Source organism: Crocodylus porosus, unplaced genomic scaffold (assembly GCF_001723895.1).
Source record: "Crocodylus porosus isolate Cpor-Errol unplaced genomic scaffold, CroPor_comp1, whole genome shotgun sequence".
Taxonomy (NCBI): domain Eukaryota; kingdom Metazoa; phylum Chordata; order Crocodylia; family Crocodylidae; genus Crocodylus; species Crocodylus porosus.
This window is the reverse complement of record NW_017728951.1, coordinates 55,814,545-55,839,588: the sequence shown is the minus strand read 5'-3', so window position 1 is coordinate 55,839,588 and position 25,044 is coordinate 55,814,545. Positions and strand designations below refer to the sequence as shown.

General features: G+C 39.2%; 1 protein-coding gene across 13 annotated transcripts in view; it reads left to right on the top strand.

The window, feature by feature from the left end:
• The window catches only part of LDB3 (LIM domain binding 3), a 185,491-nt gene that overhangs the window by 138,949 nt on the left and 21,498 nt on the right, over positions 1–25,044 (top strand). For 4 of the 13 annotated variants that reach the window (XM_019555860.1, XM_019555855.1, XM_019555852.1 and 1 more), the window contains 4 exons: positions 885–920; positions 3,402–3,587; positions 16,726–16,773; positions 20,964–21,103. In XM_019555860.1, the coding sequence (XP_019411405.1) occupies positions 885–920; positions 3,402–3,587; positions 16,726–16,773; positions 20,964–21,103 (410 nt within the window). Of the gene's footprint in view, positions 1–884; positions 921–3,401; positions 3,588–10,793; positions 10,965–16,725; positions 16,774–20,963; positions 21,104–25,044 lie in introns of all 13 variants that reach the window. The other 9 variants (XM_019555865.1, XM_019555864.1, XM_019555863.1 and 6 more) reach the window with 4 other exon arrangements.

Genomic DNA, 25,044 nt, shown 5'->3' with positions numbered 1-25,044 from the left:
AAATGTGCTTGGTGGTTTCACCCTCCCAATGGCCCTCCAGGCATCCTGCCCTCTCTTTGCAGCAGAGGGCAATGTGGGGAAGAGTGATAGGGATGGAATGTTGAGCCCAAAACACTTTCCTTCCTCTCTTCCAAATTAAACTTGATATCTTTCAGGGGAAGCAATGGCATAAAGGCTGGGTAGGGAGGAAAGAGAAGGCCATGTCTCTGTGATCTGTGGGACTGTTGTGCTGTTTAGCACTAGCTGATCTCCACTCCCCACCCCTGCAGAGGAACCATGCCTAGGCTCTTTATCTAGGCTGGACAAATTACCTTTCTGGATTTTCAGGAGCCAGACGTTAAAAAGCAATGAGCACACAATGGTTTTGTACATCTTCTCAGAACCTTGGATGTCCAGGCACATGCTGGTTCTGACTGTTTATCTTTAAAAGTTGGAGTTGACCCAGGAATATATCCTACTGACATGCTGTTGGTCTTTTAGAAAAAAATGGAGCCATTGCTAAAGTCAAACCTGTACATGAAACAGTGTATTGGCTGTGAAAATAGTGGCAAATTTTTAACTAAGCCTCTGTCACTGAGCCTCCAGTTATCCTTTGCAATGAAACAGTTGCCTGCAATTAAGAAAGAAAAAAGAAAGCTGCCAACAGGATGCCACATGGGGAGGGTTTCAACACATTCCCAACTTCTTTGTCAAAAGCAAGTGTTCTGGGTCTGGGGTATTTTTCACTACTGGAATTATCAGGAATAACTGGAACACCACTTTAAAAAGCTTTTGCCAACCAAACAACTGTTCTCAATCTGCCTCCGTTGCTTATTTTCTTTCTGTTTCCCCCACTACTGGTAATGGCTTTTCCTTTATTCATATTCTATCCCCTCCTTTCACAGAGGCAAGGAAAATGTTGCTGCAGCAGCTGAAAACAGGTAATATTTGCTGTGTGTTCTGCTTTCTTTCTGTTCAAAGGTTCTCTCCTACTTACTCTATAAAGTTATCTTGAAATACACATCAGGTATATGCACTGTTTGAACAAATGAATTATTGTATTGTTCCAGCTAAGGATGTTTGCTAGAGATTTTTATTTTAATTTAAATTTTCAAAACATATGTGGCAAGTTGGCAGATTATAGGAACTTTGCAAAAATACATTATGTTCAGATTATAGAAACCAGGAAAAAAAAGAAACTTGTTATCAGTGTTCTTGAAAGGGAATATTGCAGTGACTTGATAGAGATGCACAGGAGGAGTTTAATAACAATTTCACTTTTGAAAATCCAATGTTATAGTTTAAGCTTCTCAATTGTTCTGTAAAATCCAAACTAGTGGAACTTCTTGGGATTTTAAAGCAATCTCAATATTTTAAAAACAATTCTGTGTCTGATTCTTGAGTTGTATTGGTAGATCTCAGGTTAAAAAGCATTATGTCTTCCTGAATATAATCATCACCTGCATTTAGAAAGTGCTTTTCCTCCTGTAGGATCACAACTTTGTTTTAGAGAGAGAGAAGGCAAGAGTGAGCATGCACTAGTTATGTGGCTACATCTCATGGAGGAAAAAAATAATTCCAACACTAAGCTCTAAAATGCAGCTATTTCTGGAGCTAAACAGTGCAACTTTAAGTGAGCACTCCCAGGAGCAAATCAGAAGGAAGTGTAGTAGCATGGTCACACCCCCTTTTTTTGGCCCTACCACAAGAGCAGTGACCAGGGACTTTTTTGAACCCCCAAAGCAGGCGAGAATTCCCCTTTTCTTCCTTACCCCTCCCTTGCCTGCCCTTGCTGCTGTCCCCAGCTGAACTAGGGGCAGCGAGGCGGTCCAGAGCTGCAGCTGTAGCTGTGTGAGGAGCCAGGCTCAGCCAGGAAAAGTGGCTGAAGGAGGTTACTCCTACTCCCACCCCTGTCCCCTCCAGGTATTTCCTGCCAGCCTGGGAGCCAGCACAAGGAGGACAGTTTGCCCATGACCATCACAATGGCTGTTTCCAGCTGAGCCTGGCTCCCTGGGTAGCTGTTCCTTGCAGCCCTGCCTGGAGCAGCTCTGGACATATCCCTGCCCTCAGGTCAGGCAGGAACAGCAGTAGGAGTGAGTAGGTGAGTCGGGGGATGGAGGAAAGGTGATGTGCTACTGATCATGCGGCAGGGCAGGAGGGAATGCCAAAATGGGGGAGTGAAGATGGGATTCTTAGCTGATTTGGGGACTAAAAAATAAGTCCTGGCTGCTGTTCTCATGGTGTTGTTGTCTGCCCATACTGATAAGTGTGGGAGGAACTGGGTGCAGGGATACAGCCACCCCTGCAGCACTGCTCTCTGCCCATCATCACAGTGAATTTGGTATATGCCAAGATGGGAAGATCTATGAAAATGTCTTCCTCTGACTCTTGGTTACCTTACATGCAATCAGCACTTATCTTTTCCTTCTGCTTTTAAGATTTCTCATGTTTGAAGAAAGGCCTCGTAGAATTAAAACCAGTATAATTGGCAGCATTCTCTTTTACAACATATACAATTATAACTGGTATGAATTATAATCCCAAAAGGAGGGGGGAAAAATCAAGTTTCCTTGGTCATGCCATAAGTTTGGAGCAGGAGAAAGACCTGATTTCATTAAATAATTATATTTAAACTAAGTATCAGAAGCAGGAAGTGAATGGCGGTATGTCACTAATGTTACTGCTTATGTTGAAACCATCCATTGGATTACAGAGTTGCTCCACTGAACTTAATAATAAATCTTTTTTTTATTATTTGAACAATTTCTCACATGTGGCTGATTTTGGTGTCATGATAAAGCTGCTGAAACTCAAGTGATTCGTAATCTTTTCTCCACTTGTCAGGATCTCAATTCTGTTACATGTATTATTTTGGTATTTTGATGTCAGTGATGTGGTTTGCAGTTTTAGCTGAAGGATAAAGAAATTCTAATGAATCTGCCTGGATTTCAGAACCTCTCCCAGCCGTAGTCTTTAGCATATCATTGAAGGCTAGCATGATTTCTCTTGTAATGCTGTGTGAATGTGCAATGGTATGAAAAGAGACTAAGATAAGAGGAGAGTGGTGATTAACTAACATAATTTTTCCCAGTAAAATATAATACAGAAAACTAAGGCTTTCATTATCAAACCAATAAATAACTAACTTGGCTTTATAATGAGGGAGCTCAGCAGTTTCTCATTCTTTCTCCTATGGCCTCGCCCACGGCACTAAAATACTAAATCCTACAGTAGAGGGCTTTGAAATGCTCCTTCACTTGTTACATGGTTAGCATGTGGAGAATGATGTGGAACAAATAAACCCCTTTTTTAAAAGCACTGGCTCTTCTTTAGGTTGAAATTCTTCACTATTCACTTAAAACTGGTAATATGGTTAAGAATATATCTCATGCACATGCTCCCTTGTCATCTTTGTTACTCAGGCCTACAAGTACTACACATGTGCCACAGTATGTAACCTCAAGTATATGGCATCTTACTAAGTCACGCATCATGGATGCTAACATTGACAAAGCTAAATCAGTGGCCTCTGAGGGTTCAAGTCAGAGGGAAGCCAGTTTCAGCAGTACTGGCAAGAAAGCCCCTCTTACTTCTTCCAGTAATCAAAGGTACACTGCAACATATAACTGCGTAACTGACCTGGTTTGCAGCTTTGGTATGGTTTTGTAATAACCTTCTTTAACTCTTTTATATGGAAAATCCCATTACCTTAAGACAAATATCTAGGTAGCTATGTACTATGAATTCTACTAACTTTTAATTTATGTGAACTTTCTGTTCTAAGTGAGTTTTCTAATGGCTGCTACTACCAGTATGGAGGGGACAGCCAGAAAGGCAGTAGTTACAGAGGAACAACAATTCCTTTTATTTGCTTGGTGAATGTTGACTTGTTTTTCTTTCTACAAATGCAAATATAGAACACTCAAATTGTGTCCCACTCTAGATTCAGCCTCCTACATTTTTAACATTAACATACAGGAGGAGAGATTGTTTTTTGTTTGCTCACTTTGATTTATGCTCCTGTATAATTTCAGTATTTCATCCTATTTGAGATTTCATGGGAGGACGCAGAAAGATTACTTTGTGCACTGCCTATATGAGATAAATTTAATAATCTGCTGCTTAGCTATTTTTGCAAGATTCTTAAACCAAGAATCTCTCAAAATTAGGACTCTTCTGAGACAAAGGAGTCTGAACTCTATTTTTGTGTGCGTGTGCGTGCATGCAGGTGTATGTATTTACCTTGTTTGTTAATCCTTATCACCTGCTTAACTGATACACATTCCTTTTCATGTGTAATTAAAAGTATGGAACTGACTGAGATCTTACATTTCCTCTGATTATCTGCTTAAAATATTCTATAAAAACTGATGGAATTTGGCAATGGCTAAAAATGGACTGAAGAACCTAACAGTAAATGTCTAAAAGATATTTAATCAGAAAACTATTCTTTAAACTCTGATGTTCAGTACCAAATCCATGTTGTGTAATGTGACTTCCTCCACAGGCCAGTTAGCAAACATAAGGAACTCAGATTAGCTAAAATTCTGTTTTTCACTGGTCTCAAGATTATGTACCAGGAACCTCCCAAATTATAATCTGGGCTCCACCACTCATTCCCACAGTAGCATTTATTTAGTCTCAGATTACACCATTCAGTGAATTGCATGTGGTAATTTAGGACAGTAACTTTGTATATGTACTAAATACTAGGGCTGTGTGAAGCTTCAGTCCTTGATTCAATTCAGAGGAGATTCGGCCTGATTAGGTGGCTGAATCTCTGAATCTGAATCAAATTAGGAGACCCTTTAATCTCTCCAAATTGAATCGAAATCCTCCCAATCAATTTGGAGAGATTCAGAAAGATTCGGCAATTCACACAGAGACAGCTTTAAATGTTTTTTCTACATACCTCAAGGTAGCAGGCAGCTCATGAATGCTGCAATGCTGGAGCAGATGGAGCATCCCACAGGAGTGCAGGGGGGTTCCCAGTGTGCTTTGCATCAGATCCAGAAGTGGACCAGAAGCACTTCTGGTCCACTTCTAGGTCCTCCAGGGAACACACTGGGGGCCCCCCCACGTCCCCTGGCTCAGTGACTAGTGCCTCCTGGGTCTGGGGGGCACCCAGGATCCCACTGCTGCCAATCACCAAGCCAGGTGGGTGCAGGGGGCCCCACAATGGATCCAGAAATACTTCCAGTCCACTTCAGGGTTCACCGCCAAGCATGCAGGGGGCCCCCCTGTACTCCTGTGGGATGCTTCATCCGCCCCAGCATTTCAGCATTCACAAGTCACACCTGGTACCTCAAGGTATGTAGAAAAAACATTTAAAGCTGTGTCTATGGCCAAATCACTGATTCTCTGAATCAGCATCAAATCTTCAGATTCGGCTGAATCAAATCGGGGATAGTGATCCGAATCAGCGAATCGAATCCCTGTCCCTGACTGAGGTGGAATCCGAATCCAAATCGAATAGGGCCCATTTTGCACACCCATACTAAGTACTATTATTCCTACATATTGCAGAGCACTTAGGTGCCCTGCTCTTTGTAAAGAGAGGAAACTGCTAGGGAAAGAGCCCTAGCAGTGAGTGAAGAGGTGCAAGTGCAGGTTGCTAGGGCAACCGCTGGGAGTCAGCTGACCGGAAGAGGTAGGGCCTGGCTCTCATTTAAACCCAGGGCAAAGGCTAGGCCAGCAGTTCCCTGCTAGCAGCCATGGGGGAAGGATGTCTCCCAGAGCATAGCAGAGTGTAGCTGATTGGCAGAGATTTATGTTATAGCGTAGGGGCTTGAGTTTTCTGTTTACTGTTTACAACCGGTGGTTTGGGTGAGGCTATTAGGGGTTGGAGGAGGCCTCATAGGGGATCCATGGTAGCGTGGGGACCCCGGTGCCAGAGAGGCCACAGCAATTTGGGGTGCACTGACCCCAGCCCCAGGCAAAAGGGGGTGCCGTGAGAGACAAGGCTGCGGAAGGCACAAATGCCAGAGAGGGCACAGAGAGAGACAAAGGCTGCGGCTAATACTGAATGATGTCCGGTACATCTGCAAGGCTTGGAGCATGGTACAGGGGTGGTTGGAACCATGCATAGCCCATAAGGCAAGGGTGCACGGAAACCCCACTGTAAGAACAAGACAAGTGATAGCAGTAGAACTGTGGCCAAGAGGACAAAAGGCAGACTCCCTTTAATATATATAAGATCAAGACGTGGCAGGAAAGATTCAAGGATGCTTTGAGGCAAACTTGGCATGGTAAGGGGGCGCTAGGGGAAATCATGGCCACCCCTAGGACCCTGCTCCGTGACGCTACATAACAAGAATGATGATTTACTAAACAAGCTGTAGAAATGAGCCATTATTTTACGTGTATGAAATGTCCCTTCTGTAGAAGCAGTGGGTGAAATCCTGGTTCTACTGAAGTCAGTAGCATACCACCCATTGACTTCAGTGGGACCATTTTTTCTCCTTGATGATTTACAGGACTTGTAAAATACATGTTCAGGTGAGCTGAGTACCAGCATAAAAATGAAGGACCAAACTCTTCTTTTATTTATCCTGTTGTATATTTTAAGTGATTTTGGTAAAGATAGCAAAGATGATCTTGGTTCTTCCTTTAGAGCTAGAGAAGCAGTAGGCCATAAGTGCCAAATTACAGTTAGCTAGATCACCTTGCTGTCTCTGCTGTTTATATATGCTTCATATTTCAATTTTCTTATTCTATTCAATACTGAATATATATCATGGTGATCTGCTGTTGTAGGAGGGGGATCCAGTCTCCTAGCATTTAGATTTCAGGCTGCTAAGACACCTTGCAAACAATATTCTGTGAATGGTTTGTATATTTATCATGTGTTCTAATATGCTTACATTCACTCTTTATGTTTATATCTCCAAAAACGTATTCATTCATTCCAAACTGTTCCTACATACATACATGTCCGCACAGGTCCTTAACTTTCCTTTGTTTGATTAATCAGTGAGTATATGTTGCGCTGCAACTCTTGAGTACCCCCACTGTATGCTTACATTCACTAGGTGAAACACTGGCCTTTATTGAAATGTATGACAAAATTCTCATGATCTCAAAGGACACAAGGATTTCTGTTTCTTTATTTTGCCTTCCTAGGTTGTGTTTGTTTAGGAAAGACCCACAGTAAACTTCATCTTGTTTGTATAAACTTCAGATGAAATAAGATGTCCACCCACGTTTGCCAAATCTAAGATACAAATGTAAAATTTAGAATTTGTTTATTTTGATATAACTACTGCTTAAAACAGAAGACCCTCAGCTATGCATTGCTTGCAAAGAAACCAATGCGATTCATATTTCTTGAGCCAGAGCTACTGTGTAATGTATAGCGTTGTAATTGTACAATGCCTCTTCCTATCAATAGTAATGTATAATGTTGAAACAGTGACTAAGGTAAATAAATTCACAACATGTTAAAATAAGGCATCAGAACAAGGAGCTTTAGATTTGTTTCAGGTATGTGTGTATTGTGATGAGAAAGTTTTGTGAAAAAGTTGCAAAGCATGTTCTGAATCCCAAACTGTAAACAATGGAGGAATTTTCACTGGAATTCTGTAGATAATGATGGATAAAATACATAAAAGTAGTAGCTATGGATTTGACTTTTATTATTATGCGTTGGTTAAAACCCACTGAATCAGTCAGCCTTCCATTCAGGCTAAAGAAGAAGGCCCCTTTCTTTAGTAAGAGCTGAAATAATAGAGGCTACCACATAAAACACACGCACCCCTGACAAGCATGAGTAGAATATGTACCACATAGATGGAGGGTTTTCCTAGACACTGATAGAGCAAATACATTTAGGAGCCCTAGCTGAGTAGCAGAGTTGTATCTGTGTTTTGAGGGAGCTGGAAGAAAACTTTGGAAGTGAGAACAAGCATTGGGAATGTGGTCCTGAGAAAAAACTAACGGAGAGCTTTTGGGCTAAGTGCTACCTGTAAACAAGGAATTGAGAGTAAAAACTTTGCGTCTTGTCTGATTCCTGCTGTGTTCAAGGAGGAATCTGTGTAAATAAAGGAGGAATCTTTATACATTCTTTGTAAATAAACAGGATTGCATCAGAGAAATTCTGATTAATCACCATTATCTCCTCATAACCTGAACAACCTACAAGACCCAGAATTATGGCGTCCTATTAAGGTCAAAAGAAGTAACTATGTTAATCTTTAAACATGGTATTGCAATCACAGCTTTGCCAGAATTCAGGGCTACTGTATAATCTGCAGCTATAGTGCTATGTAATGATAGTTGTCATGTACTGTGATAATGGATAAGACAAATGCACATTAAATGTTGCATCAAGAACAATATGGGTCAGGTCTGGGTTTCAACTCTATGTATTTCATTATAAGTGGAAGTTTCAGTAAAAACCTTGCATAATAATATGAAAACCCAAATTATAGATTGATATTTTTCAGAGACATATTTATTATGATGACAATGATGAATGAAATGCAGGAACGGAACAAACTGTTGGTTTCTAAATATTAAATTAGATTTGATTTTCACTTTCTTTTCATTCTCATTTTGTTTTGTTTTTTCAAATGGGATTGTTCGACATGAGCCTGGTTTGTCTACCTCATTTGGTATAACGGGCTGGTGCAGCAGTCATTATTCTCTGTCATTATTCTCTTTTTTAATTTAATTATTTTTAAAGTATTCCAATGTCAGACTCGGCTCATGTAGAGTTCCTCAGAAACACAGTATTACTCAATACTAGGAAAGAAAAAATGGTCTAATGAAGGGATGTCAAACATACAGCTCATGAGGTTGGGTTATCCAGGCCAGATTCAGCTGACAGAGGTGGGTCATCTGGCCTGCAGGGCTTCTCTCTGGCCAAATGAGTCACTTCCTAATTCATCCTATGGCTTCTCACTGCAGCTCCTAGACTCTCTGCATCAACACAGCCATACCCAGGGGGTTAATGCTGCTTCTGCCCTTACCTTCTACTGCTCAACATGCAAATCTGGAGCAGAACAGCAGCAGTGTTAACCCCCATGTACTGGCCTTTCTGAAACAGTGGCTCTGATAGCCATGGCAAGAAGCCCCATGAGCCAGATCTAGCATTAGGTCACCTGGTCCACAAAAAGCCACATGGTCCAGATGCAGCCTGCCACCTCATTCAAGACTGATACCCCTGGTCAAATGCATAGGGCACTGAGCTGGGATTCAAGTAAGTTGGGTTAATTTCCCAGCTTAGCCACCAAATTCCAGTGTAACCCTGGGCAAGTCATTTGATGTGCAGAAATGCAACATAATTACCATGGAAAAATTTACCCTGGATTTTACTCTGTTGTAACTTTAGTTTTAATAAACTGCAATTACACAATCAGCTCTCCCTGCTTGCAGATGATATTATAGCACTTGGCAGGGGCCAGTTTGCATTAGTTCAGTGCTGTTCACAGTTTTGACCCAATGTGCCAGGTGAATAGTGCAGGGCCAATCCACAAGCCAGATCAGGCTTTGCCCAACCTATTCATACCTGAATTGGACTCTGGGGCCCTGCATGCCTCTACCCAGCACCTGATACTGGCTGGGCAGGGATGGTGTGGGTCCCCAGGGCTCAATCTTGGTGTGTCAGCACCAGGTAGAGGCAGTGTGAGAGCCTAGGGGCCAATCCTGGGTAGGCAGAAGCAGTGACTCTGCCTTGCCCTTGCCCTTGCCCTTGCCTAGCATCAGGCTTCAGGAGCCTAGCACCCCCTCGCCCCGCTCCCAGACAGGATCAGGTTCCAGGGGCCCCATGCTGCTCCTGCACACCAGGAACAAGTTCTGGGGTCCCTGCCCCCTCCTATGTGCCAGGATTGGGTCCCATGCCAACATGTGTGTCCTATCTAGTATACAAACCCATAGCCACCAGGCTTCCCCCTGGGAAACCCTGTGAACTAGCTGACATGGCACTGGGGACCAGATCTGGCCCATGGGCTGAGGGTTGAACACCCCTGTATTAGGCAAATATCAGCCCCCCCCTCGCCCCCAAATCATTGGTATTCGACTAACTTCTGTTCCAGAGTAAAACAGACTAATACACTTTCTGAGGAGTAACTTTACATTGGTGTGCAATGACATAAGCCAGTATAAGGCTGTCATGGGACCCTCCACTTTTAGTACAGAATCAAATAAGTGTATCCTGTAACAAATGCTTCATGTGTCTGTCCCCTTAATATAAACTGTGCTTCAGTTCACTGTCCACAAAACAGAGCTAATACTTTTCACACTTTTCGGAAGAGTTGTGAATAAAATCTATTAATGATTGGTAGTTGTTCAGATAAAAATGGTAATAAGGGGCATTTAAGTATATATCTAGCAAGAATATTGGAATCAGTGGAAGACTAGATGAAGTTTTGGTTTCAGCAGGTGCATCTACATGAGACTTACTGCGGAGTTGCCTTATTAGTTAATATTGTGTGCGAGTGGATGAAACTTACTCCCATGCCAAGAGCTCGTAAGAGGTTCCACACCGTTTCCTAAGTCCCACAGGTGCTCTTGCCATTGCAGTGGAAGCACGACTTGGCACTGAGGCCTTATGCACTATATAAGATCCGGGGTGGATTTCATTGGCATGAGATCATTATTGAACTGAGCATTGAACTGCATTTTACTCCTAACTGCAATTACAGAAGAAGCCTAACTCATGTCCTTGTTTTACTTTGCATAATTGTGTTAGTCTCCCAATAATATAGCTTGACACTCCGCTTGCAGCTCTGCCCAAACACAGTAGGTTTTATACCTTTACACAGTAAGCATACACTTTTTAAGATGCTTGTTTTATTCAATTTAACTCTAATTAGTACCCCTGTTGAGCATGCTCCAGTGTCTACCAGCTCTGCCTCTGCTCCTATGCCAGCTGCTTCAGCCAATCAGCCTGCTACTGTTGCTCAAAACACAACCAATCAGATGACACCACCTTCAGCCAGCCCTACTTCAGTAGTACAAGACTCCTTCTCATCCTCTTTCCAAAGGTAATGCTTTTTTGCTTTGTCTGTTTGCATACGTCTCACTGTTTTGTCCTAAAAAAGGCTGTATACAAATTCTTTAATGCTAAATACTGGAGAGCTTTATCCTACTGTGCATGGTTCCTTATGTTTCAGCATTGAATTTGCTGTTGGATTGTGTAATTCGCAAGGAAATTGCAAAATATAATGCGAATCTCCAAACAAAATCAAATGTTACTTAAAATGAGGAATAAAATTTACATTTTTCAAAAGTCAAAACTTACATTAAAATATAAATATTTTCTCTAATATAGTAAGGAAACTACATTTTGACAGTATTTAAAATGGTGAGTGAAAATTCTTTACATTGATGATTGAGATATTCAAATCAAATGTAAAGAAATATCCAGATTAATAAATTAAGCAAGCTACCAAAAAGAAGTGTCTCTGTTTCAATATATCTAATTATATTATACTTTGGAGGTTCTAAGAATAATAACACACTGTACAAATAAGGACCTTACATATTTAGTAGAATGTGTATAGCTCAGCTATATGGTATGTGTAATGTACAGAACATCAAAGATCCATACACTTAATGGTTGATTTCTCTATAAGACACTAAATCAATCTTTATTGCATTTAATTGTTTTTATTCTGTAGTTAAGTTTAACTGTACAGTTAAAGTGAAATTTGAGAAGGAATATGTACAGGACCCAGGATGTATATGATCAATCTTGTATAATAATGGGAGTTAAATCAAATTGTAGGGAAAATGTATGTATGTCATTGCCATTCATATTATAGTAAGAATAAGAATGAAAAAAGAATAAGAATGAATGGGAGGGGGTTTCTTTTTCTTTTCTCTTTACAGTTTTTTCTTACATGAATCATTCCTAAAAGCTACGAAAGTTATTTGCTTTTGCTGCTTTTATCTTGCACATTTTAACACAATTTAATGTTCAAAAACAAAACATTTCTTTTCAATATTTAGAAATAACAACTTTTTTTGTATTTGCTAATATTTCAATTTTCTTTCTAGCCATGATTTGTTGGACTCTATAGTATTTTTATTACAATGATAGAAGAGCAAGTTTCTTCCTAGCCATAGTTTGTAGGACTCACTAATATTTTTAAACTGATGGTAGAGAGTCAGATAACCAGCCAGTAGGAGGAAATCAAAGTGTAGTATAATGCCATCATTTCCCATTACGTGGAAAACCATTTCACATGCATTAATGGCATAAGTTAAATAAATTTAGCCTATCGTTGACCTTTATTTAAACTGCAATATGATAAAAATGGAATATGTAATACAAGCCTAGAAAATAAATTCTTATTCTTATAGTTAAAAGTATAAATATCTTATGGGATTGGTCACAAAAATATTGATCATGAGTCTTTCACACTCACTTTAGTATTGTCTGAATATTGAGATGTTTACTTTGACTTCCCATTCAAACATCTTGTTCCTTACAAACGTACACACAAAAGATACTTGCTTGAAATACCAGCTCTGATATCACTCCATACACTCCAGTTTTAATATTCTTGGTAACCTGTGAATTTTGTCTTGTGTTCTATAGGAATGTGTTTGCTTGTGCTACACTGTAAGTCTGCAGATGTATTCCACAGAAAACATATGTGTTGCTGGTAATACAGCGGTCCTCTTGTCTCTGAGCTTGTACAAGGCTTGATTCTGAGATGTTGCTATTTTTGTTCTTGTTAAATTCTTTTGTACATGCTTTCATGCTTTTACTGTGTCCTCTGCAAAATGTTTGCAGCCCCCACCTCCCTTTCACAGCCTAAACCTTTCACTGGGTCCAAGAACATGTTACTAGCAGCTTCAACTATTTCGTGTGCTATCTCTGCTCAGTCTAGGTACATTTGCAAATATCTCTCCTTCTTCCTTTTTTACTTTGTTTTCACTCTTGGGGGTTCCCAGACTGGCTTAGGAGAGCACCAAATCAAATTCACTCTGTGGAGCAGCCCAGTTTGATCCAATTAGTTGTCTGGAATTAAGATCATGGTAAAAATAAGCTTTGATCATTCAAGTATTAGCTTTAAAACATAAATAAAAAGCCTTGGAGCTTAAACTGGTCCTTGTACGTCAGCTTCAAACTGGTTAGTTTGTAAAGTGTTTGCACTCTGAAGATGAGAACATTTGTCTAACTAGGGCATATGGCAACCCCCAACTATTTGGTTTAGGTTTTTTGTTTGGGTTCTTTTTAGGTTTTTTTAGCCAAATTTAGTCCTGATGTAATCCTGCAGTAAAAATACACCAGATTTCTTTTGAGAGTTACACCAGTCTCACTGATTTGACACTTCATTTCACTAGCACTGAAGAGCAAATTTGTTGGTTATCTCTTTCTGTATATTCGTGTTTTTACAGCCTGCTCTGGAAAGCACTTAGCACCATGGCTCCTCTTAGCACCAAGTTGTGGGTACAGGAGTAGACACTGTATTTGGTAGTAATGTTTACATGACAGAATTCTTAATTTGCAGTATTTCCATGTGCTCTTTAACATTTCATGATACATATTTCAGGTTATACTTAGGAGCATTTATCCCAGCTGATTATTAAGATTCTTTATTTGTGACAAAACTACAGTCTTATGTTCAGTCTCTCCCTGCTGCCTACTTCACTCAGTGATGCCAAAACTAATACTCCAGACTTCTGACATTTAAGTACCAAAGAACTTACATTATCACAGTTGCTGGGTTGTCGGGCATCACTCTGTGAATCTATAAATCAGGGGAGAGGAGTAATATTTATGTATATTTTAAGTAGATCCATCAAACATGAAGGAGAAATAAACAAGTTAAACTGACTCTTTTTTTTTTAACAACACCTCAGTTTTGTAGCATGGTTGTCATTTGTGACAACTCTATTGACACCATACCTGATGCTGCTATTCTGACTCCAGAACATTATCTGCCAAAAAAGGAATGGGCCAGGAATATATGCACTGATACAGGAAATATTACAGGAAACTTAAGTTGCCTAGGTACTTCATTAATTCTTCCTTCAATTGATGGATCCATTGGAAATTAAAAGAATTCCTGAGTCTTCTTGAAATAAAATCCCAGAGCTATGCTTTGCAGTCAGATTTGGTTGGACAGGTTAATTATCAAAGCACTTTGCAAATGCTAGGAAGCTTCCTCTGAACCTGACATTTTGAAAAACAAAATACCAGAGGAAGAAATCTTGCATGTCCTTCCTTGAATTTATACCCCAGGCACTGTAGTGGAATTAATGTGGTGTAAATTAGTCCAGAACTGGTCTTTGTGCATATATGCAATGCTAGTAGGTCACTTAACCCTGATTGGTAGTATCTCCTGTTATTCCACAGTATATTTACTAGACCATTAGTGGTGGGCCAGCCATTTTAGCAAGCATGTCACAAATTAGCCCAACACCCTCTCCAAGTGCTACTCCAATTCTCTTCCTTTACCCAATCTGCTGTTCTGCTTTCTGCTCCCTACCTTATCTGGTCCCCTCCCTGATCTGTGCACCACACACACAGGCTACACATTCCACTGAGAAATGCTGTGTCTGGCTGTGTACATTCTGTGTTGGGTGTGAGAGAGTCATAGCCCTCATTCAAAACTTCTTAGAATTAAAAGAACAATGTCCTCCTAGAAGTCTCTTATGACAGTAGTGTTAAATTCTGCATTACTTAGTCACATACACATGCTTTTCAGCTGGAAATGTGGTAATTAAATTTTTGGTTGTAAATATCTGTGTAACAATTACTCTGACAGACTGGTAATTATTTAGATGTCTTCCATTTTCTATGATAATTTATGGTGTAAATGTAATTGTTCAAGTCACTTTGTGATGTATACATTTTGTTAAAAAATGAATAGTATTTGCACTTTTGTCCTGAACGTGATGGTTTCAAACTAGAAATCACATGCTAACTACACAAAATTACCCTGTTTTATCAAACTAGTCTTAATTTGATTATGTCATTTGCATAACTGCTTAATCCTTGAAACAGAAGATTATGCTTTATCTGTTTCTCATTTCCTTTTAATTCCAAACCCTTTTTCATTTACACTTGGGAAGCAGACTTCTACCCTTAATGAGTCCCTAACACTGGGTTCCTGACTCCATATTTTGTCATGCAGACAAATGACCTGACATTTCAAAGTGCTAAGTGCCCAGCAGCTTTCATTGAGAGAAGCTGGTGTTTGTTCCAGTGCTCAAAAATATAGATTTAGAGGCCCAACTTTAAACATGTGTTTTTAGAAATCTTTGTCCTAAAATATTGGAGAAAAAAGTTGTTAACTGAATACCTTTGCTGCTTTTATCAGACAGTCTTGTCCATTACAATGTTTTATAGAACATTTTGGTTCAAGCTGAAATATGAGGCAGCTTTGTTGTAAAACAGCTTTCAGCCTCTGCTTCCTACACAAAATTATTTAGCTTGATTAGGAATAAGATTTTTCCACTTTGCCTAATCCAGTCTAGTGATGTTTTCTTCTGGATGTCAGAAAAGTTTGATCAATGCTCTTACCTAATGCAATCTGATTTTAAGGTTGTTGATTTAAGATTATCTTTGGTGGAAAAGGGCTTTCACTATATACTTTTCCTCAAGAAGAATTTTCAGAGAAAAGGCTACAAAATGATTTTGGAGTCTGTCATTACTGAGTGATCATCTCTTCCCTTTATTTTAAAGCCTATAATGTTAGCCTGACCCTTTCACAATTTATCTTTAAAACAGGTAAAGCACAGTTGACTATCCAGTTCATTCACATTGTGTTTCACGAGGTCAAATTTGATATAGGCTTTTAAGTATGACCCTTTGTATGCAAGTAAGTGGATCTGTTGTATTTTGAACCTGTAGAGTTTCAACAGTAGAAAACTGCTGTCTTGCCTCCTACCAGTTATGTTCAGAATGTATACAGTAGATGAAAGGGAAAATCTGGTTGCAGTAACTTGGTGCTGTGGTTTTATTTATCTCCCCATCTGTCCTCATTATAGACTAGCCCTGAATGTACCATAGCTAACTTGAGAGAGAGGCTCTGCCTCAGTGGTTCTTAACCTTTTTAGACCTAAGGCGTCCCGTGGAAAATGCCAGCTCTTCATTTTCACTCATTTTCTGACTACAGAAAAATAATAAAGCAGTTCTGCTGCAAAGAATTCAGAAAGATCACAACACAACTGAACATTGTTATCACTATCGAGTCCCGTTTGACATCTGTGTTTATCTTGTGAATCACGTTTTCACACCTAGCCTTTAAAGCTGTCACTGTTTTCCACCCTTGGAAGGATCTCAATGCACCCCAGGGTGTCATGTTTGAGAATAACAGGTCCTCCTTAAAAACTGACATTCTAATTCAAGTTTCTTAAGATATCATTCAGCTTCTGATTTGAGGTGCTCAAATCAAGAAATGTACCTTTCTTTTGGTTGCTGATGTATAGAGAATGGCAGGGCTCTCATTAGTGGCCAGACTAGAACTACAACCAAAGAATTAGTGTTTTATGGAGCACTTTAGTTTGAAAACCAAATCCTTAACACCTTACTCAGATTGCAGTGGCATTACTGTTTAAAATTAATTTGGCACAATATCACTTAAACACTCTGTTATATAACCTGTATAAAAGTAATGCTTGTTATCAATGCTTTAGCCATATCTTGTCACAGTACATGTTAATTACATATTTCATGAGGAAACTCAATATAGGATAAGAAGTCCCATTTCCCCTGATATATTTAATTCTCAGTTTCCAATGATGTTTTTTTTTTGCATAAAAATACCAGTGTTTGTCTTATTTTAGCTTCAACCAGCATTCTTCTACCTCCATCAGCTACCAGTCTAAAAAGAGGTATAAACCATTAGCTTGTGCAGCTATAGTACACATTAAAAAATGTAACGTGTCACCTTAATACTGCTGGTAGATTGCTAGAGAAGTATTAACCAAAAATGATCTTAAAATATTTCCTCTCTCCTTTTCCTGATGACTAATACATTTCAAGGGTATTTTATTTGCTGCCTCTTACATTCTGTTGTCTGTTACAGTAAAGGTGGGATGCATTCACTGCTTCTTACAGATCCCATTGTTTTAATGTTCCATTTAACTATCTTCAGTCCTTGGGATTTTTTATCACTTGCTTAACTACTGTTTCACTTTCTGCAGCAGAAATTTAGCTGACAAATCTTTCCAAGCCTGATTTAGCTTTACTAAAACTCCTAATGATGTAGCATAATGAGTTATTTGTTTTACAGGACCTTTTTTCCTCTAGCAATAAATCTAATCTGCATCCTTACTTTAGTGTCTTTTTAACAATTCCATAGTTATTTTTTTAAACTTGGTTGTGCTGCTGGTCTTTTATTTGGAGACAAACTTATTTTTTCCTCTAGTTGAGATTTTTCTCTCTAGCAAACTTTATTTTCCTGGATGCACAAGGAAATTGAGTTCAGTGTTGTAAAGTACTATTAAGATTAGGAAATACTTCATTATTATACAAAGATTTTTCTTCCTAACAGTCTGAATGTTAGTAACCTGACTCGGAGCTTCCAAATGAATTGTGAAAATTCAGTTTTAGAAACAAGTCTTTGTACTAGCATATGCAGGTTTTTTGGAACTGAAATATAGTCAGTCTGCAATGCTGGTCCAGTATAATTCAAATGATTGCTGTATAACTGGTATAATTTTTAACCTCTTATTCTATACAGTAGATACCGATCAGAGACCCTTTAAAAGTAGCATGTTGCATTAGTTTATTGGATAACTAGCTTCCCATGAAGTTGGATAAATAATGGATAACTACTTTCCCACGAAGCTTGAAACACTGAATATATTTGTTTTGTCTTTATTTTAGCCTTTGACAGCCTCATAAGAGGTAAATTCTGTTATACCTGCACAATAGTTTCCAATAACCTCAAGATAATGTTCTAAAATGGGATAAGCTTTGATTTATTTAATTATTCTGTCAGGGATACAAAGAAGAATGATTCTGTGTCTTCTAACACTACAGAGGGGAATCAACAGGAAATATATGTAGATATGAACAGTATCATAAAGTTTGATTCTGTTGCAGTGATTGTTGATTTAAATCAGAGCAGTTCTCAAAGTTATAAAACCGTCTCACAGTACAGCCAAGTCCACACCAAGGATAAACCTATCCGAATATTTTATTATAATTCGAGTTTCAGGTACTCTAAATTCAGAACTAGTTTATGTATGCACATATATGTGCACACACACAAAATAGGGTTAGCTCTGTAGGCAGGAAAATTTTCACGCTGCCAGCAGAAATATATAGGGCTCTTACTCGCATGGAGCTAAAGCTTCACTAATACTCAATGAAATAATGGGACTGAAGGAAAAAGGAGTTTGGGAAACAAGCAGATGTGACTGAGAAGAGAAAAGAGGCTTTCAAGTCCTAGATGTGTTTAATTCCTCTTCCTATGTGGAGTGAGGCATTTGATGCAGCCCTCCATATGAGCCTCTGAATTTGTTCCTTCTGACTTGTTTCCTTCTTGTACTTCTTTCTGCCTTCTGTTGTTCTTTTCCCAGGTTGCCACTATGACCTGATTCCTAACTACCCTCATCCCCATTAAATGAAGGTACCCTGTTTATCTATCTGCTGGGATATCATTAAACATTATCTACACTCCTTAGAATCAGTCCACTCAAGGCAGATCGAACAGATACTGAAAACCAGGATTTTTTTATATCCTCTTATGCCACTGACTGTCCTAGTAAGAATTGTTCTTTTCACCAAGGTAATAGTACTTTGCATATATTTAGTCACTGTGTACCCCCCAAGACAGCTGTAAAGTAGATAGATGTTGACTACTTTGATATAGATAGATGCTGCTTTGAATCCAGTGCTCACTTCTTCAGACAATCACACACACCTCTTGTAATGATGACAATATAATGTGATTTTTGAGAAAGAGTTAATTCTTTATCTTTTTATGACTACTTTGATGTGGCTTCATAAATATTAAGACCACAAGAGACTGTAATCTAACCCAGTATACAGCACAGATCTGGGTGCAATTTCTTGTGCATGGGAACTGTAATGGTCCTTTTCTGGGCTCAAAATCAATGAATAAGAGACCTGTCCACATCCTGAAGTATCACGACACATAAAAAAATATAAAATTGTTATATCAGAGGGAAAAGTGATCACCTGCATGATCAGAGTAATGTATGCGTTTGGATCATTGTCTTAAGAATGCTAAATTTATATATATAAACCCAGAAGTTTCTGGGCCCTCACAGTAAGGGCCAGATCCAGTTAGTACCTGTGCATCTGAGGAATCTTACTCTATTGAGTAGGTCCATTGAAGTTACTCGTATTTAGAGGGTTGGTCATAAAGTAATGCCTATCTTTTTCAGCCCAATATTACTGAAAAAATATTAAACTTACACAGAAAACTTGTACATCATTGCCAAACAAGCAGCTGTTTTTCAACAGTTTTCTTCTCTATCCGTGACCTTTTTCCATTGGTGGACAAGGGCAAGTACCTTGGCATTGTAAAACCCTTGTCCTTGTTTTACAGCTGCTATCACACAGCTTCCATCACTTTGCTTCCCCTGAAGAAAAGTTACCCTGTAGTCCATCCTTCATTCTCTAGACTGTACAGAGGATAGGGTCACACGGTTCCTCTATAAGATTGCCTCTATGGTACTTAGGCTGGTGTGTGGACAAACATTGTCATGGAAAAACAGTACCTCAGATATGTCTCTTTGGGGCTTTCTTTGCTTGCAATGTTTCAGTTTCTTTAGGGTCTTGACATAGACCTCTGAGTTTACTGTAGTTACCATACACAAGAAATCAAAAGGAACACCCTCCATATCTATTGCTTGCTTGGCTTACGTGGGAGATAAAAATTAGAAGACTTTACTTTCTGACAAACCCTTCTATAAAGATTTATAGAATCAGGTTCATACTGATTCAGCAAGCACTAGAGTTACTTACAGAGATAATAGTGCAATATAGCAGTGCTTGATTAAAGAGATCATAACACAAAGGCTTTTTGCTCATAGTCATTCCCTCACAATAATTATGGTTAAATAAGCAGTTTTTCTGACAGTAAAAATTACTATTATTTATGAGTGAAATAATTAGGTCAAGATCTTTGAATGCACCATGAAGCAAGGTGATGATAAGTCTACTAAATGGAGGCTGCAAATTATTCTTCTGTTTATTGTAATTAAACTAAGGGTCATCACATAAGCCATAAGAAAGGGGAGACAGAATACGTTCAGGACTGACTTTCCTCCTCGCAGCCCTGAACTGCAGCCATTTGGAGCTCTGGACAGAGTTGTACATTCCCAAGCATAGAAGAGTCATCTTAACTGTAAATTACATGCAGTGTTTGTGCTTCAGTTAATACATTATGATCTCCATCTAAACCTGGAAAGGGGCCTGCTTCAGAAATTAGACATATTTCTCTCCCTGTTTCTAAAGGCCAGTCTCTAATTCCTTTGAAAGACTTTAATCTCGTCCAGAAGTGGAGGAAAGTTTCTCAAAAACACCAGTATAAATCCCTGGCAGAAATTCCACATATTTTGTTCCTGATTTTGATTCCATTTAAGTCAACAGCAATTTCCCCTTGATTTCAGTGAGCACAGTATAGGTAAATAGACTAAGAAGCCTATTTTCAAATGTTTGGCCCTACTAGATGGGCTCTTGCTTCAGGGGGATCACACTCAGCTTGTGTGACACATGTAACTAGAGTTCAGTTGGATTGCACAGCGGTTAGTTTTCCATACCATTGGTCCACCTTTAAAGAGTTCTAAACACATGGCAACATCTGGTTAACAAACTTCTTCCTCCATATTGAAGTTATATGTTTAAATTAAACATAGTGCTGGAAGCTGCACTTGGTGCATGAAGTGGCACCAGTGGCCTCAAAGGCTAATGAATCTCACAGTCTTCTTTCTGTGGCTTCAAGGGACACACCACATGGGGTATTATGGAAATTGCCAAACCTCTTGAATTCATAATCACATCTGTTACTACCTGTAAATTGCTCACAGCTTCATTTTGCTTTTAGAAGTCCGAGCCAGTCCTATATGCCAGCACCAGCTTCCCATGGTCCAGCTCCTAGCACAAGCTACAGCGAAAGTCCAGTTTCTGCTCCAAAACCAAGAGTTGTCACTACTGCCAGCATAAAGCCTTCTGTCTACCATTCAGGTAATGTGAGCTACAAATAGCTGAAAATATTCTGACCAATGCAGAATAGCTTTTTTGCCAAAAATGTTTACTTTGCTGGAAGATGCAAGAAGATTTATTTAATTGCATAGGGTCAAATCCTTCAAGCCATGTTGGGGATGGATAACATTGTTTTACCTGATATCAAGCCTTCTCTAACACTGTGGGTTCATCATGATGCTAGATCTGTATTCTGTTTGTGGTGCCATCCCACATAAAATAATAAGGAAATATTCATATTCCATCCACTAGTTCAGGCTTAATTCTGATAACAACTATTCTCCTGTTGGGGAAAAAAAAACCTTTCCAGGTTGATTTTATATCTTGCAAGCCAACTAAATAAACAAATTCTGCCAATTCTATCTATAATTCCCAAGAGTTCAGTGCAAGTAGAGAAAAGATTTTTGCAGTGGAACAATGGCAAAAAAGCTCATATTGAGGGAGCAAGTATTCTGCAGGTAGAGATGTAACAAAACCCAACCAATTCCTTTGAGAAAAATACCAGTATTTGCTCATATGCAACAAACCCCTAATAAAATTTGCACCTTGGTTTTGAAATGCTAAAAAAAAGGCTTTCTTTGTGAGCTTCTGGCAGTGGGGGGTGGACGGGCATCCACAGCCAGCAGGTGGGGAGAGCCCCAAGTGCAGCATGCAGTTTTCCTTTTGCTTCCTTTTGGCACAGGTTTAAGCAGCAGAAGCTGCTGTTTCTACTTTTTCTTCCTTACAATGCACCCCTTCATTTCAAGCAACTAATTTTGGAAAATGGGTACTTGTATCTGAGAAGATACATTATTCCATCATTGGTCTCATCACCCCTAACAATAAAGCCCTTAACTTCTACCAATTTGTTTTTGATTACATGTGTCAGTCAGTAGTCTATCACCAAGGCTAGGGACAGACATTACACATAAACCAGTTTAAGTGATCAGAAACTAGTTTAAACCTGTAACAAAACAGAAGTCCAGTGCACATAAACTAGTTCAAAAATGGCTGAAACTGGTCTGAGAGAAACCTGGTTGATTGTAGTATAAGACTTAACTGATTTGGGTCAAACCAGTTTATGCAATGTCTGTCCCAGACCCATTGCTGATTTAAGATAAACCAGACTCTCCCAGCATCCCAGCATGCTCTCTGAGCTGGGCAGGGCTCTTAGCTCTGGCCCCTCCCCTCTGCTCCCTGGCTGCAGCTCCAGCAGTCTCTACAGGCATCTGCCTGGCTTCTGCTCCCTGCCCTTCCCCCTTCATGTGCCTGAATTTCTGGAATGAAAAGGGAATGTCTATCCACCTCCAAATCAGTTCAAGCTTTGCAAGTTAGACTAATCAATTCAGGCTCAGGCTTTTTGAATGTCGGTCCCTAGCCCAAGGAAAAGGAATGACTCTCACTGATGTTATTCATAGTTACTCCTGATATGCAGTAGGATGTCAGAGACCCATGCCCAGGCATTTGTTGAAAGAAAGAAATGCTGTACTGGTACTGCCATGATGCAGATAACATCACAAATAAAAGGAACTGAAAACACCTCTGAGAGAACTGAAGACAGACTGCACACTTAACCTAAACCTAAACCTAGACCCCCTTAAAAGGACACCTTCCATTGAAATAAATGATTCAGAAACAGTTGCTTGCAGGATTAGACTCCAAATGAGATGTACGATCAGGAAGTGCAATGCATTGCACTAAGCACTTCATTTGTAATTCTTTAAATGGTTGTCCTTGTGCATCACTGTCCCTCACTGCAGACCTTAATGTACACTGAAAATTGAGCCTTGAGTGTCTACAGACACAATGCACTCATTTTCAGTGTTCTTATTGTGTGTCTGCATATGGGAAAAGTTTGTTCACTGAATGCTTCAGGGATATATTGTCCTCCAGAGAGCAGGAGAAATTCTGAACAAAGTGTGATGTGATATGTTAGAAAGAAAGAAGAGGGAAATGCAAATAGTGTTAATCCTGACAGTAAGGAACAGTAAGTCCTATTGCTAAGGAGCTTGAGAATAATCATAAGATGATATTTTAACATTTTAATTAACCCCAAAGAGGTTTCAGGTGTAGGAGAGAATATTTTAACATATTCATTAGAAAAGAATGGGAAAAGTTTTGACCAGCAAGTTTTTGTTAAATTACAAGGTGTTGCTGCTATTTTTTGCAGTAAATTTACACTAAAATCAAGAGTCTCATATTCAAAGTGTTGTTAGGAATTCTCCATTTATGGGGTGAAAGAAATCGTATATCCTGCTGTTTATAAAAGTGAAGGATTTAAAACCAGCTACCAGTTAGGCATTGTGAAAGCTTCCTCAAACTGCTTTGCCAATACCTGACCTGCAGCATGTACTGTCTGATAGTGGGATATACATTTAAAAAATAATAATATGGACAGTTATTCTCTATGGGCCACATTTGAGATCACTAAATCTGTTTCCCTTGTAGTCCAAATGTAATCTGAGCTTTGTTCTCTAACATTTTTTTTTTATCCACTGAGCCACAGACTGACACTTTGAAATTAGTGTACTGGTTCTTAGACTATCTTTGAGAGCCTGCTACACACAAAGGGTGACACACTGCATTTACTGCATACAGGGCACATCTACATGTTCATTAATGCACCATAGTTACAGCACATTCAGTTTAGTACTTGGTTAGCCAAGTACTAAATCTATGTGCAGTAACTTGTGCTTTTGTACAGTAGTGCTGGCACATAGCTATTTAGTGATGCTTACTGTGCAGTACCCTAATACTAGTGCACAGTAGCGTATTAGCACAGGTTTTGTCCAGCATGCTACTGCACAGTGTTACTAGGCTACTGCGCAGTTAGCATCTCAGATGTGGCCACAGAGACATTGGGAAAGGGTTAACGCTATGCCAATCCTTTTATTTAGTAATGAAGTCCCATTGGAATACTTTAAAATATGAGTCTAAAATATTTTAAGGTATCAGTATTCCCTTCAGATCAAAATAGCCTTCAATGTTATACATACAATATATGCAATCGCTTTCTAGAAAGCAGAACCCATAACTAAGAAGTCTTCTTGAAGCCTGTCATCTGATTTTCAGCATTTTAGCATAGGACTTTATCTTCTGTTGTTTAAATTGGAACCAACTCCTGTGGAACTAAACTGTTTTATACCAGCTAAAGAGTAGGCTTGTGTGGGCCACTGCTAATAAAAAGCTACACTTCAAACCCTGGTAATTGCACATGGAATCTTTTGCTGTTAGAAGCCAAGCAAAGCAATTTCCTCTGGTTCTTTATGTGCTTCCTGGTGCTGATCAGAAATATGAATTTTTAAATATTCTAAACCTTAAAAGAAACCAAGATTGTTGTTCTTGATTCAAGCCACTAGATGGCAGGAAATGCCTAGTTCTTCCTCCTCTGTAGTTTTGCAGAGCAGGACAGGGCCTGTGTATGTTTACAGAAATCCACAGGCCATTGTTTCATTTCACAAAGCAGTCAGATAATTGAAAGCAGGAAATCATTCCTTTTAATGCCTTTAAGTTTGATGGCTCTACTCATTTGTGTAAAATTTGTAACATGTAAACCTTTGCAGGACTGAAGCCAAAGGTTGTAAGGACTTTTCTTATTGTAAGGTCTCCAAACAGGAACTATATTTTTGTGTAAATTTTTAAGAATGGTGCCAAATAAGCTCTTTCTGGCACGCATTTCCATTAGCTATATGTTTTTAAAGTGCCTGGAAAAACAGAGCCTTGACTTAAGTGAGACCTCTAAGCTAACACACTATAACTGGTTATAATGGTAATCCCACATTAGGCTTGCTACCAGAAAACTGTTACTGCAACTTATAACAGTGATGTGTTACACCTAGAAACACTTCAAAAAAGGCAGGAAGGAGGACCCAGGAAACTATAGGCCAGTTAGTCTTACCTCGATCCTAGGCAAGCTGTTCGAGAAAATTATGCTGGCACACATC